Source organism: Zeus faber (genome assembly GCF_960531495.2).
Source record: "Zeus faber genome assembly, chromosome: 14".
Taxonomy (NCBI): Eukaryota; Metazoa; Chordata; class Actinopteri; order Zeiformes; family Zeidae; genus Zeus; species Zeus faber.
This window is the reverse complement of record NC_137200.1, coordinates 26393650-26416524: the sequence shown is the minus strand read 5'-3', so window position 1 is coordinate 26416524 and position 22875 is coordinate 26393650. Positions and strand designations below refer to the sequence as shown.

Genomic DNA, 22875 nt, shown 5'->3' with positions numbered 1-22875 from the left:
GTTTCCTCATATAAAAGCTATAATCGATGCCTTCTTCGTGACATTTTGTCTCTAACCCAACACCCTACAAGAATAAACACAGCGGTACCACTGACCACCATGCAATGCATCACTGGTCATAAGATTGATGTTGAATGGTGTAGCGACTGCTGCTCAAAAATATAACGTTAAAATTGTATTCTCAATTTATGTCAGAAAAGCACAGTGTTATTTGTATTCTTTTTATTTTAAATTTTCCTTTAAAAATTGTCATTATTTTGAGCTGCTGCTGGTAGAGTGAGTCTCCACCGGCGGCATCAGAGTTTCAGCACCACGGAGAGTTCCTCGCCTGGTCCAACTGTTTTAACCGAGATTCCACAAGAAGAACGTTTGAATAATTTCTGAATAAAAAACTGACAAACAGAAAAAAAGGTTGCATTTGACCCACTTTACAAGTCCCTTTAAACAGAATAAATAACAAACCCCTGTATATGAGGCCTATCGCTTCTTTTTTTAAGGGACAAAAGAACTACAAGACATACTTAGAGAGTCGTGCATTTTCTAAAGAGGGTTCAGCGTTGGATTAATACAATTTATGATGGTGAAATGATAATGGATAGGACTCAAGAATGGAGTCACAGAAAGTCATTGAAAAAGGATAGAAACAAAATCCTCCATCAACATGTTACAACTCAAAGGAAAACAGACAGTTCTACAGTGAACGTGTAACTAATAAGGGGATACACTTTGCATATGCTTTTACAAATAAAGCTTTGCAGAAATGAATTATTTACGGTACCTCACATCGCAGGTGGTGCCGGTGTGCCCATATTCCCTAAGAAAATATATCCAGAATAAACGGCGTTCATGCCTCCTCCAGTAGGCCATAAAATCTATCCTAAAATCACAAAGGCGCAATTGAACACTGAAAAAAAAATGTTGATGATGACGGTGACTTGACACTTATTTGTGATGAAAGTTTAAAAATTACATATTTTAAAATATAAATGATCGTAAATTATTAATTCATAAAAAGTAATATTATAAATGCACATCAGTGCATATTATTCGACCACATCACAAATGTAAACAAACGAGCGTCCCGTCACACGCACAGAGAGCGATTCCTCTCCGTGTCGGTCGGCGGCGACATACTCCCGCACTTCCCAGTTAACGAACCCGGAAGCGCCACAGAAGAAGAAGAAGCCGCGGTGGAAGGCGGAAGAGACGTGGCACATAAACATAATGCAGCCGCTCAGGTAGCTGCGCACGAACTGCACCGACGTTTTACCGGATAAGGCTTTGATAGCGTTTTGGCAGCGGCGGGGCTTCGATGACCGGTGTACGACGGCGACCTCAAGGGACCGGCCTTCTGTGACCGCCGCTGTGAGAGGTAGCCATGTAATTAAGCTAACGTCAGGGGGGCTCAGGTCGCTACCTATGGCTCGGTAGGCGCGGCTAACGTCCGTTGGAGCGCAGTGTCGCGGCACCGCGGGCGGTGTCGGGGAAACAAACGGCGGGTTCACGTTCGGGGTTATGACGGCGAGGCCCGTCCGCGATGACACGAAGGGGCCTCGATCGGCCGATCTGACCCGCGACGCTCAACTCTTGTGTCGCCCAAGGAAACACTTCCGGGATGGCGCCCCGCGTCACGTATTCGCCCGGTGGACGTCAGAGAGGCTCGTGTCGCCGTCATCTCCGCGGCGAGATAATGGACCGAATCAAACAGGCGTCTCATCCGGAGTTTAGGCTCCGGGTGCCATGTCAGCCCTTGCTGGAGTCAGAGTCGTGGTAATATGATGACGATGATGATGATAAATGAAATAACAAGGGTTGTTAGTAAATGAATCGTCGTCGCCAGTACTGTCACTGAGTAATAGTTGAGTTGACTGCCCCGGCCACGGGGATTTTGATGAAGCGGCGCAGCTAGTTGTGGTCTGTAAATCGAAAAGGGAAGAAGGCGCACTTTTAACAAAGGGAGGTAGAACGTAAATGCAGATGTTGGGGAAACAAAAGTCCTGCAGAGACTTTCAAATGAATACAGTTACGGCAACTTGATTCATAAATGAAGCCTTTAATCAAGAACGTACGTTGGAAGTGTTCAAATCTGGCATCTGAGTGGAGCCTCGTGTATAGATTTAAGAATATACTTTATATAAATACAATGTAATTTACCCAATAGTATTGGCCTATCAGTTTATTGTAATTACTACTGGCTAAGTTTGTGCTTCAAGAAAAATAGTGCAGAAAACCCCCTGTTGGTCTTTGTTGAGCAGAACCTAAACAAACTCCTGTTATTCCTGTGTGTTGTCCCATCAACAGTGCTGTAGGCTATGGGGTTGTGCAAGTGTCCCAAGAGGAAGGTCACCAATTTGTTCTGTTTTGAACACCGTGTGAACGTATGTGAGCACTGCCTTGTCTCCAACCATAACAAGGTTAGTTGATGTATAACTTACTAACTCGGGTTGTGATAATGTGATACCGGACATGGGCATTGCTATCTGTGTACACTTTATTCAAGCTATATTGTTATTGTCATTTTGTAATTTTACAATATCATTATCTCTATTATGTTTCTACCTCAGTTATGATATTTTATTATTTTATTTTTTATTAAGTCAATCCAGTTATTGTATATGGCAGTCCATATACCATAAATTAGTGAGAATTAAAATGAAGTGTAAATGATGTAGACTACTCTACAAAAACTGAAAACGAAGGAATTGTAGACTAGAGTATGTTGTCTTTGAAAGTTTAAGTGCCGTCTATGAAATTTTACAATTGTCATATTTTGATCGTGATATGATATGGCCAAGCCCTAATGCAAAGTAGGTTAAAATGAAAAAAAAAATACTTAATTAAAAATAACAAATGAACCTTTTTTCTCACTTTGTAGTGCATTGTGCAGTCGTATTTGCAATGGCTTCAGGACAGCGATTACAACCCAAACTGCAGTCTCTGTAATCATCCGCTGGCTGCTCAAGATACCGTCAGATTAGTTTGCTATGGTGAGACAATCAACCTTTCGACGTCTAAAACCATTGATCATTTTTGTTCTCTCTTGGGTCCAACGAAAAGAACCACCCGGAGGACTTGTCACTCACCGCCGCACCTTAAAACCTCCTCTCTCCGTCCTCGACAGATGTGTTCCACTGGGCCTGTCTCAACAACCTGGCGGCGCGTCTGCCACTCCACACCGCTCCGGCCGGGTACCAGTGTCCCACCTGCCAGGGCCCCGTGTTCCCTCCCTCCAACCTGGCGAGCCCGGTGGGCGACATGCTGAAGGAGCAGCTGTCCTCTGTCAACTGGGCGAGGGCTGGTTTAGGGCTGCCGCTGGTGAGGACCGCTCCGGCGTCACGTCCGCCGCAGCCGGCCTCTGGCTGCCATGGTCGCCTTCCGTCTCGACAATACTCTTTGTGTATTATCTGTTCGATTCTGTCATTGTTATGAAAACTATATTGGCCGTTAAACATTAGGCTCCTCATTTGTAGAAAAATAGTGGTATTTAGTACGACTGAATGGGGTCGGAGGAAAGTACAGTATTCAAATGTGAAGTATTGCCTTTAATTTATTTCATAGCTTTGATTGTTAATACTGGTAATTGCAATATTGCTTGCATCGCAGCCAAAATCAGCTATATACACCTGCTTTTATCTGAAGAGATATAAACATGTTTGCAGATCTATCTCTATACTGTTATTTGCAAGTCTTTAGGTATTAAAACAGCCAATATTATCCAAAGCTGTAATGCATTTGAACTTCTATGTTGACAGATTGAAGAGCCAAGTGTTCTCGAAGAGACCTCGCCCAGTGATGTCACTAATTATGCCGATTGGTCCACATTTGATTGTGAGTCACCTTTGTGCTATTCTCGCTATGTCTAGTTCTACGGAGGACCCTACCGGGTTTCTCAATCCCTCATTTCCTTGCGAAAAGGCTGAAGCACCGCGGGTTCAACGAAAATCCAATACAGCAAAATGACATCCCTTTGACGAGAAAAAATAAATAAATCACAAATATAATGTGAGGTAGCGTGAGGGGTCATTTAGATTGCGTAGGCTCAAACTACCTGACGGCGGTGTGGTTCTTTAAGCTGTTGGAGACTGTGGAATGATCACCGCCCAGGTGCTGAGCGTCTCTCTCTGTCTCCCGATCTTCAAGCCCGGGAACCAAGCGAGGTCTACCCGAGCCACTCGTACGGCTCCAACGCCGGCCCGATGTCCGGGTCCGTCCCGGTTCCTGAACAGGAGGACCGCGGTGGTCTCCATAACAGTGTGGATCCCATCATGCATGAGCACACCGTGGTCAACTTCACCGCTGCCCCCACCTCTGACACAGTCACAATACACACAGGTACACACTCCTGCTTTACTTTTACTGAAACTAACTATTACATGGCCCGGCGACGGTGTTCTTCTAACTACTCATACCACAACGTAGCTGAACGCTTTACTACTGTAGAAACTTTAACAAACCTTTGAAATAAAATGCTGAATCTCGAAAAACCGGGGACGCTCACAATATTGTCATGCATAAACAGGGAATTTTATCAGGTTTTTCAGCATTTTACTGCCTCTCGCATTCCGCAAGTCAGCTGTTTTGACTACGGCCACGCTAACGCCAGAGTCTAAAAACACGAAGTTGCACCGCTTCAAGGCTGAAGGCGTTACAGGCACTCTCAAACTGTAGCTCTAAATGAAATGCGATGTTGCTGTTATTCGAAACGTCCTTAGGAAATACGCCAAGACACGTGTGACGACAATTTGTTCCCGTTTTTGGAACGAATTGGAATTTTTATATCAGATTTCTGATTTAATGTTTTGTTTTGTTTTAAGTTTAAACGTAACCTTAGGCCTGTTCTATCTTTTAATGCGCTCACATTTCTTTTCCCATCCCTCTCTGCTGCTGCTCTCCCAGCGTCATCGCCAAGAAAGATCTACGACACGCGAGACAGCGGCCACAGCTCCGTCACGCAGGTCGACTTTGACGACGACAAGTACAGGCGGCGGCCGGCGCTGAGCTGGTTCGCTCAAATTCTCAAGTCAGTGTTCATCATCACCTGTTCAAGATTTTCAAAAATCAACGTTATTATCATTCAAACCATTTTTTATATAAACGAATATGCTGTATTCATCTGTTTTATCGATAGAAACCGGACAGGTGCAAAGAAGTCCTTCCTGACCTGGAAGCAGCGGGTCTTCTTGCTGCTGCTGATCGGAGTTCTCGGTTTCTTCACGCTGATCATCATCATGGCCAAACTGGGACGTGCCTCCGCCGGCTCAGACCCAAACCTGGATCCTCTCCTGAACCCCAACATCCGTGTGGGGAAAAACTAAACGGCCGTTCCGTCACGCGCTTTCTCTCCCGTGCGTGGTGCCCGATTGATGCCCGCGTGGAAGCTGCCTCGGGGGGAGACCTTTTCTAGTTGATGGTGGGACCAGCAGAGGGTGCTGTCACCCAGTTGGACGGTGGAAGAGCTTTGGCGTCGCTCCCTCGGAGGGAAGGAAACGCTGCTCGGTTGACACGACGGGGCGATACGTGCTCGCACAAGGCCCTTCGAGGCCTTTGAGAGGGTCCATCTGTTATCCCACGTAAAAGCTACTCTTTATCTGGACACTACAGAAGCGTCTATGCCTGGTATTTGTATAGAAAAGGAGTTTCTGCGACGTTTGCTCTCAAACGTTTATAGAAAACAGAAAATTTCTTTGGGGGATGTGCATTTTCAGTTACTAGGTTTGGAAGTGAATATATATTTATCTTATGAGTGAATGCAACATTACTGACGTTTGATTTTGATTTTTTTTCCCCAGTAAACATAAATCGAGCAATAAATTCAGCTTGATGAGTAATTTCAGATTAATTTTTTAGTTTTCAGTGAGCTGTTTGGTGGCCCTGTGCAGATTCACCTCACAAGGCCCCACGGCGAGAAGTAGGATGTAGAGCTGACACTTTTATCTGCTGCACATTGTTGAAACATTACTGGTATATAAAAAAAAAATCAAATGCCTTCACTGCAATGCTTTTAGCGTTACCGCATATTGTACATATTTCATCATGATTCTCTGCCTCTTCATTAAATGGGATTGCTAAAAAAGTTGGCATCATGTTTTATTTTAAGCAAAGGCACGTGACTAGTTTTGATTTCTAGAAAAATGAAATATGAATGAGAAACGTAACATTCCACCCGCTATTTGATGTCAACCAACCATGTCAATGTCAGTTGTCAGTTAAGGAGTTTTTAACACAAGCATTTGTTTCATCGTCCTAAATATACAAATGAATCTTAAAATTTGAGGGTTTTTTTAGACCTTTAAACTACTTTTCTGTTCATATCTGGATGTTGCACAATGCAGACAAGGAGGATCAATTGCTGGTTCAATTGCAGGCTCCTCCTGGTAGCGTGCTGATGTGTCCTTGAGCAAGACGCTCTCTGGGCGCCTCTACATGGCAGCCTACTGCTCCTAGATACAGTATGTCAGATACTAGGATGGTAAATGCAGAGAAATTGTGAATTTCTTTTCTGGGACTGATAAGTGTTATAAATAAATAAATTTACCTTAAAATCAATAATTTATTTAATTGTTCTTCTTATTATTATTATACTTGTGTTATAAAAAAGCGATTAAAGCTTGAAAGTACCTGTACCAGACAGCTTGAAAGTACTGTAGTTGCCACGTCAGCAGGCTGTAAGAAAACCCATTTTTATGTTTTAGATTAGTTTGTTGAAAAAAAATGTAATTGCAATTACTGGGTCAATTTAAAAAATGTCTTTCATTCATTTAGCCAATCCTTTAAAGGTTTTTCACCTTAAATAGTGCATCTTAATTTATCAACATCAAGTTGAGAACACCTAAGAAATATATAATATAGAATGTAAGTGGATTTCTCTTTAGTGTTGACATTGATGATAAATCATTTTTGAATTATGATTTTATTTAATTTTGTTCATGCAGATTATAGTAAATATTGCTTCAAAATGAAATGCATCCTAAGTTTCACCAGTAAAAATACTAAATACCACTTGGAACACTGTCTCTTTATGACCCGACAGTTGCCATACTGTATCTACTGGTAGCATGCAGAATATTTTATTTATTTTTATTTTGTATTAATTTAACCTTTATTTAAACTGGGTGGCTGATTGAGACTGAATACACTTTTGCAAAGAAAGGCAGCGCACAAATTCAAAACCTAAAGACCTTGTAACATCAAAAGATCCAGAGCATAAAAAGAATGAGATTTAAAAAAATGAATAATTTTCAGAATTGTTTAAATTTGGTGAGAAAATATGGTTAGAAAAAGCTGTTTTTTTTCATTTCATTTTAATTTATTTCATCACACCTTCAACCATAACGAAACCATTTCAAAATGTATTTAGGGTTAGGGTGTGTGAGGCTGGTTTTGACTCCCATGGGAGATCATTTTGTGGAAATATAAAATAGTGTAAATACCGCTAATGATGTCGTTTAAAATAATCCACAATCTTAGTGAGTGTGTGTGTGTGTGTGTGTGTGTGTGTGTGTTCACGGCCTCTACGCACTTCACGCGCTGCGTGCTGAGCAGTAACATCTGTAGGGTCGACATTGAGTGTGAGCGGTCTGAGTCGGTGGCATTGACTCGGGGAAAGGTGCTGGGGGCGATGACACTGGGTGCAGGCCTCACATCACATGCAGATCGTGAAAAAGCGCTCATCTGATTCGGAGCAGGTTAAGCCCGTGTCCGCGTACGTGTCAGATCCACACCCGCTCGGGCGAGACAGAAATCACGTCGGCCTTGTGACGTGAGGCTGCCGCTGTCATTTCATTGAAATTCAATGTGATTCCCGATGACGTGACGTCTGCTGTGAGTTATTGGAGTGCCCATCGCATTGACATAATAGGGACAGCCTCGTCGATCGCCAGCTGCAGTGTAGTTAACATGGCGCAACCTGTTTGCATGGAGTAAAGAGGTAGAAAGGTTACCTTTGGTTGGAATTGGGCCTTTGCTTTTTATTGGGTATTCCTGAGCTGTGTCCATTCTATCCAGATATTAGGAGGTACACGGGGTGAGCTGTGCACCTCAAACACTCATGTCTGTTAAGGTTAAGGTTCGGGGTAAAGAATGTTTAACGTTTGTCAACCCATTGTTAATTGTTATGGAAATTTAAGAAAAATGTAGGATATAGGAAAAGAGATGGATGTATAGATGTTACTGTAATACTGAGTAAATAGAGTGCATCTTATATAGTGCTTTTCCAGTCTTGCGACCACTCAAAGCGCTTCACAATACACGCCTCACATTCACAAACACATCGATGACAGTGACAACCATGCAAGGTGCACACCAGCTCATCGAGAGCACTTCAGGGTTCAGTGTCTTGCTCAAGGACACTGACCCGACATGCTGCCAGGAGGAACGGGGAATCGAACCAGGAATCCTCTGATTACTGCACAACCCGCTCTCCCTCCTGCGCCACCGTAGCCCAGGATGGTGTAACAACTGGCCTCTGATTATTGGGTGGGGAAAAATAGTTATTGATTGGTGAGCGTGAGATTCACACGCGCTTACAAGTTTGAGAGAGAGAGAGAGAGAGAGAGAGAGAGAGGGAGGGAGAGGGAGAGAGAGAGAGATATTTGAGTACAAAACATCCGTGAACACCTCTTCCTGTACCATTCCTACCCTGCCTCTGTGTGGAGGTAAGTGCACCTGCTCGCTGTGTAATTGTATTGTTAAACACATTCATTTCTAGAATCTGGATAAAATTCTTCGTTCATCAGGATAAATGCTTTTTTAACTGTTCATAGGACGTACCTTGTTGAAGTTGAACTATTGGAAGAGCTAAAAACAACATTTATTGTATATCAACAAGTAGTCATATTGCTACTGATTTTATATCTGTGTGCCTTAGAAGATGGCCTGCAGGATTATATATTTCACGGCAGAATGTTTTTGTCTCAATTAATTATTTTTGTTTCATATATCAACGAAATATGTCAGCTTGTAAAAAAGCATGCAAATAATTACTATTCTTCTAACCAGTACTAACCAGTAAACAAATATTAATACGACTTAGTGGTAGTATCATTAGTATTATTGTACAGTAGTAATACATTTTAGTTGGAATGGTATTTTTGTCTTCTTTATAGTTGTGATGTAAATGTTTTTTAAATTCCAGCCATGTTGAAATGTTGCCAGTGGATGTGTGACGTCAATGTCTGGGTCAGTTATTAAGACAGGAAAATTAATGTAACAATCATCTTTGGTTCAAGGAAGACCCTTAAACTGACGGTCTGGTTGGAAGGCGCCAGATGATGGAGAAATATTTTAGACCTGTGCAGCCTCCCAAAGAACCCAGGAGACACAAGCTTGACCTGGCAAACCACCTCAACAAGGACCACGACCGCAGGAAAATCGTTAGCCCAAAATCTCATCATAAGAAAAACCACCACCAAAAACATGGTCACCACCTTCAACAGCCACTTCAGTCAGATGATCATGATGGCCATGGGTGAGTTGGGCAAGACTCTTGTTTCCATTACACCATATGAGCAAAAATTTTATTTTCACAATTTCAATGGCTGATATGCATTATCTATGTACAATTATAAAATGGACTGGATATTTTGAGTGAAAATATGTTGACTGCCTGAAGCAGCAGACAACCGCGTGCATCATTTTGCACTTGGTGTGCGCCTCGCAGTCAGTTTATCTGATCTTGGTTTTCGTATAATGCGTGTCTTCTAATGAGCTATTCCTACTCTTTTGCAATAGCATCCATTCAACAGCAGAGGACCGTCACTGTGACAACCACCATCACCATCAGCATTCTGGTGGGAAGACCGATCACCCGCGTCCTGACCATTACCACCACAGACATAAGCATCGCCACGTTGCAGAAGAGGCGTCCCATTCATCGGTTTCAGGCACCTCCTCCTCTTCAACCAGCTCAACTTCATCCACCCTTTCTTCCTCATCAGCTTCCTCCTCCACCTCTTCCTTTTCCTCTTCCAGCACCCCCTCTTCCTCTTCTTCTTCCTCTGCACTGTCCTCTGAGACCAGCACTGAGTCTTTAAACAATACTTCCCATGGGAAACCCCGGCATTCACAGTCCTGGACAGACATCTCCAGGGACCAGAGGGCCTCTGAAGAGGAAGACGATAGGCAACGTCTGATAGACAATGAAGGCTATCCGAGCAAGTTGCCTGCCCAAGAGAAGCGGGGCAGAGGTGTTAGCTGTCATCACAGCCTTCCAAGGTGTATGCTGAAAAAGAAACAGCAGATTACCGGAGGCTCTGGAAAAGATGGGGGTGTCCGCAAAGCCAGATCAATGGAGGCCCTATCCAGCCAAAGAGATGGGGAGGAAAATGAGGATGAAGATGAATTGGAAAGAAAAAAAACTGAGGCCAGGAAGAACTTGGTGAAGGAGAAACTGAAGTTCTCTGCTTTTTTGAATGAGATCACTCGGCAGGTGCTAAGCCCACTGAGACTCACCTCTCTTGGGGTAACGGATGCTCATAGGTCCAGCAGTGCAAGCCAAGTCTCTGGAAGATCATTAAGCGCAGGCAGTAGAAAGAGGAGGGACAGACAGCAGAGCATGTTGGCTGTTTGTGCAGACTCTTGTTCTCATACCACTACTCATTCCCAAATTGGTAAGCGTTCCCAGTCTTGTAGGCATTCATCTCATTCTAATACTGGCAAAACCACTCACCATAGTCGCCATCATTCTACAGGAGACCCACCCCATTGCATGCATCACAGTCATAGAAGCTATACTGACATTACAACAAGCCCAAAAACTAGCTCTTCACAAAGGCGTCACTCATGGTCTTCATTGCATCGCTCCCATTCACCTACTCATCAGCAATGTGGAGGACATCATTATAGTTCAACTCATGAACATAGAGGTCACCATAGCCCATCCTATCACAGAGGTGACCATGGAGATCACCTTAGCACAAGGCATCAACATCACCATGGCGGCAAACACGACAAACCCACAAAACACCATGGAGATCACCACAAGAAAACCCTCCATCATCATGGAGATCACCGCATCTCGATTCATCACCGTGGAGATCACCACAGCTCAGCTCATCATCACCATGGAGACCATCACAGCCCAAATGATCCCCCTTGTTCAGATTTAACGCACCATTGCCATGGAAACAATCCCAGCTCAACTCACCATCATGGACACGACTACAGCCTTGCAAATCACAGTGACGTCAGCAATGTCCTCAGCTCAAGTCATACATCAAATCTCCCTGCACACCAAAGCCCAAACCACGGTCATGAAGACCACTATAAAAAACAACTCCATCGCCACGGAGACCACCATGATACGACTCATCATAGCCCAGCTCATCACCATCACCATGGTGACCAAAACAACCCAACACATCACCATGGAGACCACCTCAGTCCCACTCACCACCATGGAGTCCTCCACAGCCCAACTCATCACCATCACCATGGTGACCACCACAGCCCAACTAATATCCATCTTCATGGTGACCAACCCAGCCCCACTCATCACTATGGTGACCACAAAAGTGCAACTCATCACCATCACCATGGTGACCACCACAGTCACACTCATCGCCATGCTGATCATCACAGTCCAACTCATCACCATGGAGATGACCACAGTCCTGTTCACCACCATGAACATGGAGACCACTACAGCCATTCTCATCACCATCACCATGAAGATCAACAGAGCCCAAGTCACCAGCATCACCATGGTGACCAGCACAGCCCAACGCATCACCATCACCATGAAGGCCACCATGGCCCAATCAATCACCATCGCCTTGGAGACCATCCACATGGAGACCATCACAGTCTAAGTCATCACCATCGCCATGGTGACCAGCACAGCCCAACACATCACCATCACCATAAAAACCATCATAGACCCACCAATCACCATAGCCATGAAGACCATCACCATGGAGACCATCACAGTCTAAGTCATCACCATCACCATGGAGACCACCACAGTCACACTCATCACCATGCTGACCATCACAGTCCAACTCATCACCATGGAGATGACCACAGTCCAACTCACCACCATGAACATGGAGACCACTACAGCCCTTCTCATCACCATCACCATGAAGATCACCATAGCCCAAGTCACCAGCATCACCATGGGGACGACCCCAGCCCCACTCATCACTATGGTGACCACCACAGCTCAGCTCATCACCATCACCATGGCGACCACCACAGCCCAATACATCACCATGGAGACCACCACGGCCCAACTCATCACCACGCAATTCATTCCAAAAATAATGACCCTAAGTCTAAACATAGAGGTCATTCAGATGTTTATCACCAGTCTGGTCAGTCAGACTTCCACCTGCAGCAGCACCAGCAGGAGTCTCACCATCACCACCACACATCTCCTAAAGACGCTCACCACCCGTCCTCATGCGCAGACACTGAACACATCTGCGCTCCCTCAGAATTACACCATGGGCATCATTCCTCTCACCAGAAATCAGACCATGAACAGCCCAATACCCATCACCATTCCATAAATATGGAGACAGAGCATTTCCCGCACAGTGACCGCCACAGCCATTTACCTGTTAGATTGCTATTAGCCGAGAAACCTAAGTCTGACCTGAACAAATCAGATTCTTCCAGAAATACTACGAGCCTGTCCAGTCAGGATGACGAACAGACCAGCTGCAGAAGCTCAACTTCATCAATACATAAAGTACAGTACAGCTGTGGGGTTGTATAAGTTATAACTTTTCATGAGGTTGCCTAATTACACCATGTGCATTGTAACATTATTGACAAGTAGGAGGTCGACCCATGTTTTGTATTTTAATTAAGGGGTTATGCAATAGTGTTCCACTCATTTGATTCCCTATTGATTTTGGCGTCAAACATGCATCTCATTATGGGAGAACGATAGACTTGTTATCGCATGCAAACTCTCATCGTAATCAGAACTTTTTATTCAACGCTATTATCTCAAATTCATTTTTTGTTGGAGGTATACAGTAAAATCAACTTATGTTTTGTATACTTTGGTATTACAGGATAGAGCACAGGACCAGACAAAGATAACGTAAGTTTTACTTTACTCTTTGCTATGTTGACGTACAGTGTCTAAGTTGTGTATTCGTTACGTACTCGGAAAAGCATTGATAGTTTGGTTCCCTAATCAATTGTGACCAGTCACAAAAAATTTTTATGACCTTAGCACCAAAGCATGAACCAAGCATTGATATTTTCACTTATTGTAAATTGTCAAATTGTCTTTAAAGTATGTTGCAGGGGCAAAACGAGGATCTTCACCACAGTTTGCTGCAGACGGCTGTGAGGATGGAATGCTTGGGAGAGGAATTTATGAGCAACCATCAGCTCTTGGAGAAAGAGCTTCACAGGACGCGGGTGGAGCTCGGCAACATCACTGACAAGTTTGAAAGGTCGACAACGCACATTTTGTGATTGGACACTGAATCATTTCATTCTCACAATTTGAGATTACTAACCCTACCTTGCTATTACACCTTGCCCTGCACTCACACACCCAACTGTCGTCAGTTGTATATGACAAGTGACATTGATTCCAATTAAATAATTATTTTTCTATGCCATTAATACTTATGTCATCCTTCTCTAGGTTACAGGATAACTATTCCTCAACACAAGTAACCAATAACCTTCTTGAGCAAAGGCTTTATTCAGTGGTGAGCTCCATGCAAAGTACCTGAACTTACCTGTACATTTACACTAATCTCAAAGGGGTATCAAGAGTTTTAAAGAGGCATCATTTGATAAATATATTCTACATTAAAGGCAAAGTTAACTGACAAGGTCAATGGGAGTGGGGAATGGGGGTGAATGGTTTGACATCCTTCATGGGGTAGACTCCAAGTCATCGGTGCATTTGTCTTGTTTTTGCCGAAGCACAAAGAAAAGGAAAACCCTTTCTTGCCATTAATTCTCAAATGTGGTTTCTGTACTCTGCCAGGCTCAAAACATGGAAGACGAACGTGAAAGACTGAATCAGCGTATTACAACACTGACAAAGCAACTGGCCAGTTCAAAAGCTGACGCCAGTATGGAGACGCTTAATGTGAGAACAATACGTGCATTTTAAAAGGACCCCGAAAAATATTATTAGAAATAGGAATGTGAAACTATGAATACTAATGATGACGATTACTGCTATGTCTCATGTATTCTGGATTACTGTATTAAAAATGTTTTGAGCATTTAAACATCAATGAAATTTGATGAATGCATTGATTAATCTCTCCCCTCTCACCTCTACTTAGGTAACATCATTACACAACGAAAGCCTTGAGCACCATTTCCACTCAGATGATTCCATCAATCAATTTGTCCTCCCCATCACTCCCCCACCAACTCAATTCATGGATAGCCATAACTATGCAAAGGCCAAGGGCCAGAATCAATCACTGGGTTCAGTCCCAGAGGAGGAAGAATCTGACTGGTCCGAAATGGGCGATGAAATACCACGGTTTATCATGATCGGCTCAAACAGAGTACGCGCAGAAAACAGAATGACACAGAATGCTGGCTTCCTGCCTTTCAGACATGAGGGCAGACACTGGGTAGGGCAGGGGGAAGGGGACATAGACAGCGAGTCAGGCGGGGAGGAAAATGTCCGGCAGCGCCCTCCGCCTGCACTACAGACACCTCACCTCCAGTTCGCCGCCCATCGGCAGGTCTTGCCAGCGCCTCTTACCGACAACTCCCATGCCGCCTTCAAGAACCTGCCCGATGGTATGACTGGAGAAGGTGGCTACAGGGTCGCCGGCGGCCACAGGCTCGGCTCTCCCATCCTCACTCGCTCAGCCAGCCTGGAGGAGATTCCCGTGGCACATCATCACATGCACGAGGAGCTCCGAGGCACCGAGGCCATGATGGACCTCCACCATCCGGACGGAGAGTCCATCGAGGACTCTGACAATGAGATCATCCATCACTGGAGGACAAGGAACGAGAGCGACGGAGCCGCGGGGAGACTGCCCGACACCATAGAGTCCAAGGCGGACAGCAGCCTGGCCAGCCTGCAGTCTGCTCAGAGGATGCTTAATCACTTCATCTGTGAATTACAGCCCAGTGAGGGAAATAGACAAGACAGGGCCGACATGAAGGACTGGACGGGGCTTCCAGATGATGTGTTGAAAAGGGACCGAACACAGCTGTAGCACCAATATGTGGTAATAGTTTATTGTCAGTTGATATTTAGCGTAACCAATATTCACCCAAGGAACGTCAGCCAGACATACAGTACTTTCTCTTTTTCAGCTACGCCTTGCATCCCATTAGTAGGCACCTCAATAATGGTTTGTGAAGTAGGGGTGCTTGTAATTGACTTTCCCTCCCTAGTTAGGGATTCAAGCCTGTAGGACTGAAACCTTATTGTTTTTGTACATGCTTTAGAGATAATTATTACTCAAAATATTCAGTTTGGTTGTTATCGGTACATACTAGCGTGGTCTAGGGATATTTACGCATATTGGCCCAATTGCGCAGTACATTTGGACCGGTGAAAGGGAGGCGTTCTCTGATTGCCAGAGCACAACCGGCAGGGGTTGGCAGTCACTCTGTTTCACAGCTATTTAGGATGGTAAAGCACTGTGTTGAGGATTCATTATTTTCTACTACCACTACCAACGATCCAGTTGGCAAATCACGTTTGGCCATCACATAATTTATCATCAAGTCACCAGTGTGTAAAATGAAACCTGTCGTGTTTCAAAGTTTATTATTACATTTTTTGGTTAAAATGCATTGCATTTCACAAGGACTAAACGTCTCTGTGTAGATTGCACCGTAGGATCTAAATGGCCTTCATGGGCTTGAATTCAGTTAACGGCTATTTGCGGCTATATTTCTTGATGTTCTTCCCAAACATCTAGGACATTAAACTATCCCATGACTAAATAGCCAAAGGATCTGCATGAACAAACATAACCAGTTTGCTACCGACAATTTGCTTTAAGATGATTGCCCACCAGTTATGATACGAGGGTACTCTTGATACACTACTGGACATTTTGAGAAGAAGAAACATATGCGTATGAGTGCATATGTAGCTATATTGACACCAGTTATATATTATATTTGTTTTATTAGTTGGGAATTATATAACAAATACTTACTGGGAGTTGTAACAGAACAAATCTTTTGTCTGAATCTCACTTGCTTACTCAGAAGTTGGGTGTTAATCATTTATGAATAACTTATTATATATGTTATCTAAACCTTAATGTGAAACAAATGTTAAGCGTTGTATTTATAACATGTTTTATGGAAGGGTGCTTTCACTGGAGTGTGTGAATGGTCTTCAAACAGCCATTACTCAAACATATATGCTGTATATACAAGTAGGAAATGTAATAATACATACAAATGTGTAGATGTAAATGTTCACCTTAGATCACAAGAATCTTCTTCATAAACTCGCAAAAATGATAAAGTACTTCTAATAGTTTAGGAATACCAGCTATTTATATCCCATGGAAATATGAAATTGAAATTAGTATATTTATTTTTTGCAATATTAATTCATATTAGATATTGTTAGATAGTATCTTTTTTCATCTTTCCCCTTGTAACAAACCATCATAACATTAGGATGTATTCATTTGTACATATATTTATGTAAAAAAATAAAAATAAAATAATATATATATATATATATATATATATATATATAAAATTATATTATATATTTTGTGAAGGTCTTGTGCTTGAATAGTTTCACCTTCCTCTATTGATGACGATATATTTTCGGATGTATAATTCCCCATGTAAAAACAGTATTAAAATATTTGCAACAATTGAATTTGTGCTCTCAAATTAATTTTTAATTCATTTATTTGTTTTCATCTGTTTTTCTCTTTTTTTCCCCACTGGTTTCCTGAACGTTTGACATCATTGTCGTTGTCATGGTACAAACTCCTTATCTCCTTATCGGAATTGAGCTCTGCCTGCAGTGGAATAACAGGCGCTCTCAATTTTCCATGAATTATCTCAATTAAACCGTAATTTCCTCGAGTGTTTTCTCATATTTGAAACATAAACACCGTATCAACTGCATTAAAAGGCACGTACTGTAGAGATGTGAAGTATTACTAAAAGGTATTGTTCCATTTAAAAATCTGTTGTGATTGGTTGTTTTTGACTGGCTGCAGGCCATTCTGTTAACTTTTACCAACAACAAAGCTCTTTAAAAGCACAATTATATATAAATAACCAAACAAATAGATACAACAAAGTTGTTGTATATATATATATATATATCTCATATTTGATTATTCATCATGCAGTACTATAGTGTCGTTAATAGTCAAGTCCCAGTGCTTCTACAATCATATGAATAATGAAAGGTGTTCTATTCCGTTCATGGAAAATACGCTGTTAAATGATTTCAGAAATCCAGTGGTAGCTTGTAAATGGTCCCGCAGAGAGACGTTACCTTGCCCTGCTGAGCCTCTGAGAGGTTTTAAAAAGGGATAATCATCCCACAGTCTCCTCGTCTGACACTCGTCCCTCTCCCCGTCGCCTGGAAAGTGCGGGGCCAACACATTCATTTCCTCATTTTGTTTCAGTCAGCTCAAAAATGTCCTTCCAACCCTGCTGCATCTCTCTTTATTTTTTATTTTATGATCATATCGCTTATCATACATCATATCGCGAGTGTGTGTGTGTTTGTGTTCCTGTGTGTGTGTGTGTGGGGGGGGGGGGTGCACTATGTAGACCTACGGTAGTTGAAGTTGCAGTGTTCAAACAGTTAATGCCTAATATCCATCCATCCTCCTAATATCCATCCATCCTCCTGTCAGGTTCAATTTGATTCGTCACTCATGTCCCTCCTCAGGTGAGAGGGACGGGGTTTGCTGAGCAGACAATGGCCTGGATTCACAGACTAAATTAATAGGATAGCTGGGCATTAGTGATAAGATGTTCCAGTCATTTCGTTTTGCCAAATCCAGTGTGCCAAATCCACTGTGTGGCACACTGGATAGTACATAGTGGTCTGAGGAGAGCTTTGGACTTTTTTCTACTTTTTGGGGTCATAAAAAAGGTGAATTTTGACGCACCAACCACCTGACCTTGTATTTTCTTCCCCTCCATGTTTTACTTTTTTTTTTCAACTATTTCCTCTGTACTTACACCCCTTACTTTATTTTTTATTTTTTGTACTTTTTCGTCTGTTGGACTTAAAATTGACTTCATTCACAATTCCTTGTTGTCGTCTTTTTTGAATATCTCATCCATCTTCATCTTCACCGTGCCTGCATCCTCTATCCCACAGATCCAGCGGAGCATCACCCTCCACCTGCCGCTCTCCTCCCCCTCCTCCCCCGGTGAAACTCACACTCCTCGGCTGCAACCATGGTGGTGATGAAGATGAAGTTCCCCTTCCAGAAGAGGGTGAAACTCGCCCAGGGACTATGGCTCCTGTCCTGGCTGGCCACAGTGGCCGGGGCTCTCACCTTTACCCTGGGCTGCATCCTAAAGACCGAGCTCCGCAGGAGGGCAGAGGTATTTCTGTCTTTTGTTTCATCGGCCGACGCTGCAAAGCCCTAAAATTATGATAGCAAAGGAAATCCACTTCAATCAGCAACAAAATTAAATATTTGGAGGACAACTTTTTGGAGTACAACTTTCTGCCAATTATTTACAAAGAGGACACAGACAGGACATGTTAAGGTAAACTTGTGAAATAATAACGATAATAATAATAATGATGGTGATGATTAAGTTGGTAATAATGATAATGATTATTATAATAATAATAACGTTATAACAATTGTAATAATATATTAATATAGTACTAATAGTATCATTATAGTAGTAATAATATCATTTGCATTATCAGTGCTGTTGTGGCTGATATTATCATTATTATTATTATTATTATTACTACTATTATTGTCATCGTTGTTATCTTAAAATTGAGTACAAATAGGAAACGAAAGCATTGTCAAACAAGGAACCGAGGCTAAAATCATAAACAAACAACGAAATAAGTATTTACACAAACATTAAAAAACATTCTAAACCATTCTTTACACCAGCCATTTAAGCCAATCTGGGGAAGTGTTGCGAGAAGAGACTTAAAACAATGGCCGATGAATTGACTAGTTCATGTTCCTCTGCTGGACGGGCCTCACTTGCCCTGAGCTTTCAGTCTCTGCTTCACAAGGGCACAAACTAGTTTGGGACCAGATCTGTATGTAAGAAGTGTAATGTCTGAATTGGAAACCCAGTTAGACTGCCAGTGTAAGAAACCCACACTGGGAGTGGTCTTGTTCATCGACACCTGCTCAAGCAAAGCCATTTTACATCTAAGGCGGCGTAGAGAGGATTTTGCGAACAGCACAACGTTATCAATGACGTTAACGTTCCTTCATGTGACTGAGAATATCATTCAGACATACAAATCAGTCATTTGCCTCCTCTGACAGACAATCCAGTTAATACAAAAAACACTATGAAGCCTACTTACATACAGCTTGATATTGTATAATAACATTGTGATTATCATTGATTGACAGTCATCTGCGTTTTAAAGGCCCATACATTTGTAGGTTGTCGTGGATAGAGTGTATATGATTAAAAAAAAATTAAAATTACTACTTGTCGGCCAAATAGAAATCCGATTTCTCACTCTGTAAATTAAACACACGGTGACCCCCTGTGGTAGGCTTAACCTGTCTGTGACCTCTTGACCTTACACCTTTCAGTAGACCAGGCTGTCTTCGGTCTTCTTCCTTAATCCATACTACATCATTAATAAAAGATGTGCATACAGTATTTGATCAATTGTGCCCTACTTGTTTGCCGCGAGGATTTTGCATCTTCTTTTAACACAATAGTCATTCTGGGTATGTGAAATAATTACCATGTACCAAAAACAACTGAGTCACTACTGTCTTCCGTTTTATAATCTTGAAGAACAATTAGCCCCTGGTGGGGAATAAATGATCAAAAACTGTGTTTCAGAGCTGTTTTTCACCTTTCTACCACATCAGAGAAGCAAGCCATTATGTCGATTGTTTTTAAACCCTGCCTGGCAAATTAAGACTTGCTTACCACTCTGCATTTTAGACATTACATTACATTGAGACATTACACACCCATATCCAGTACTGCCTAGGTGCCCTAGAGCAGTGATACTCCAGGGGCAACTGCCCCCTGGTGGGCTGCAAGAGGGCACATACATGAATAAATACATCTAATATAATCCCACTGTAAATCTAGGAAGGTCCTTAGGTTATCTCAACAACCGTTCATCCGATCTACTTTGCGCCCGGGCGGATGTATTGCTGTGGGCCCGAGGATGCACGGTGTTGAATTTTGGCGCAATTTGGACATGCAAAACGTGCAATGTTAATAAACTTTTAATAAACTTTTAATGGGCAGCGAACACCGCACCAGAGAGGGACTGGGGCTTCAGGGCTTCGACAGTTTTATCTTCCATCGTGTAACACAAAAATGAATCATTGACATCTTGTTGTGCCATTAAAATGTCTTAGAAAGTCTGAGATTTTGAATGGGCGTGTACTAGTTGTTTTTGATTTAAGCATAAACACAATGTAATAGCTTGTGTTTACCCATTACAATCAGATCTACATAGCCATTATTTTTTCAAATGAGCCCAATCACCTTTGATTTGGTCTATGTTTAACACCGATATGTTACGATAGCCATCACATTGTTATTGGGGTGGGGGCTGCCAGGTGATTTAGCACATTTTGGGCTTTCTTGGTATGTTGGTATGTTTTGGGGTCACTACCCTTGAACAAGGCACCTAAAACCCAATTGTCCAGTTGAGCTGCATCTCCACAGTATGAATGTGAGCGGGGCAATGCCGAAAAGAAAAACCCCATTCAAGCGCAGTGATTCATTACTGGCGGGGAAAAAAAAAAAACCATAAAAAAAAGGCCCTCCAGGTTACGGATGTGGTTGTGATTCCAAACAATATAAATTGACAAAAACTGACAAATCCGGATCGATTTACAGGTTATGGACAACACGGAGATACACGCCGTCCCCAACACCCTCATGATAGTCGGCTTGGCCTCCCTCGGTATTAATTACTTTGCTGGAAGGATATGTCAGGATGCCCTGGATGCCGGGAAATTCCCGCGATGGAAGAACTTCATCAAGCCCTTTTTCGCAGTCTCCTGTTTCTTCACGGTCCTGATGCTTCTGGCCGTGATCATGAGTTATGCCATGAAGGGCAACCTGGAAGCCTCTCTGAAGATTGGCCTGAAGAACGGAATCCGCTTCTACAAGGACACAGACACCCCGGGGCGCTGCTTCCAGAAGCAGACCATTGATCGCCTGCAGATGGAGTTCCAGTGCTGTGGAAACACCGACTACAGGGACTGGTTTGAGGTCCAGTGGATCAGCAACCGCTACCTCGACTTCAGCTCCAAGGAAGTTAAAGAGTGAGTGATGAAAGGGGTGGCAGAAAAATATTTATATTCGACCAGTTCCACCAGTTATTTAGTTATATGTGAAAACGACGCAGGAGCCTTGCCTACAATAAAAGGAGTGATATTATCATGAATAAAATTAATAACAAATACAAATGCAGATTCACTTTTTGACAAACCCTTCCCTTTTACCTTTGATACTTTTTTTTTTTTTTCCAGTCGGATAAAGAGCAACGTTGACGGCCGCTATCTGGTCGACGGAGTCCCCTTCAGCTGCTGCAACCCCAGCTCCCCCAGGCCATGCATTCAGTATCAACTCACTAACAACTCAGCTCACTACAACTACGAGCATCAAACCGAGGAGCTCAACATCTACATCCGTGGCTGCAGGGAGGCCCTGGTTACCTACTACATGGGACTGATGAACACCATCGGCGCTGGCGTGCTCTCAGTTTTCATGATACAGGTACCGTCAGAGACTCTGCTGACCTGAATTAAAGTAGCCCATGTTGCCAACCCAATAATATTCTCGTGATATTCTATGATAACCTGTTCCCCAATCCCTTACCATCTCCTCTCTCCAGGGCTCTGTGCTGGTGAGCTTGCGGTTCCTGCAGACAGCCATGGAGGCGGTGGTGGGGCAGGAAAACACCGAGATTGAGACAGAGGGGTATCTGCTGGAAAAGGGGGTAAAGGAGACCATCATGGAATACATGGACCCTGTGATGAAGTTCCTGTTGCTAAACCAAGTGGCCGAGGGCGGTGCCGCCGCGGCTGGGACCGCCCCAGCAACAGCTTAAAGTACACATCACGAGCACTGAAGCGCGTGTTTTTCCCAAAATGGTGGATATTTAAATTGAATCATGTACATTTCCAAACAACTTTCTGAAAAAAAAAAAAATAATAAATCCACACAAATATAGTGTGTTTCATCTCCAAAGGGGTGGCATGGATCATGCCATTCAGTTACATGATCATATGTGACATAAATAACATTCAGACTCATAACAGTAATCTGAAAGTCACAGCTGGACCCCTATGCCACACACACACACACACACACACACACACACACACAATAAAGAATATGTCTAACGTTTCATCAAGATTAATAACCTCCATTGATTTCTGATTTATTTTATATTGCATATTGTTATATTTCCAAATTGCACCTGATTAAAACTGGTTTTACTACATTTAATACATGTATTACTGAAATTGACAATTAATGCAATCGTTTCTGAAAAGATTGTTCAAAGCTGAACAATATCCGGATAAGGAATTATGCACATTCTCTATCTTTGATACGATTTACATGAATGAAAACAACGTGGTTAAAATTACCAAATCAGTATATGACGACGGAATGTCCTTCTATTGTAAGTGCACTGCAAATTGCATGAAGATTTTTTTCCTAGGTTAAAAGTACTTAAGATATGATGACTGGACAAACAATAAT

At 42.7% G+C, this 22875-nt stretch overlaps 2 protein-coding genes across 3 annotated transcripts; both read left to right on the top strand.

Annotated features, from left to right (window-relative positions):
- Positions 1-1178: 1178 nt before the first annotated feature.
- On the top strand, positions 1179-6089 carry zfpl1 (zinc finger protein-like 1). 2 transcript variants are annotated; one of them, XM_080014301.1, is made up of 8 exons: positions 1179-1238; positions 2302-2414; positions 2876-2987; positions 3122-3315; positions 3753-3828; positions 4141-4332; positions 4897-5020; positions 5129-6089. In XM_080014301.1, the coding sequence occupies exons 2-8, from the start codon at positions 2313-2315 to the stop codon at positions 5313-5315; spliced, it is 987 nt and encodes a 328-aa protein (XP_079870427.1). In that variant the 5' UTR covers positions 1179-1238; positions 2302-2312; the 3' UTR covers positions 5316-6089. The 2 variants fall into 2 exon arrangements, with proteins under 2 accessions (XP_079870427.1, XP_079870426.1); XM_080014300.1 differs by having other exon boundaries at positions 1197-1372.
- A 12274-nt stretch (positions 6090-18363) lies between these two features.
- rom1a (retinal outer segment membrane protein 1a) lies at positions 18364-22216 on the top strand (the record flags this gene model as incomplete). Its single annotated transcript, XM_080013572.1, has 4 exons — positions 18364-18513; positions 20998-21428; positions 21636-21882; positions 22001-22216. 4 exons carry the CDS (start codon positions 18364-18366, stop codon positions 22214-22216), a joined length of 1044 nt encoding a protein of 347 aa, XP_079869698.1.
- Positions 22217-22875: the final 659 nt, after the last annotated feature.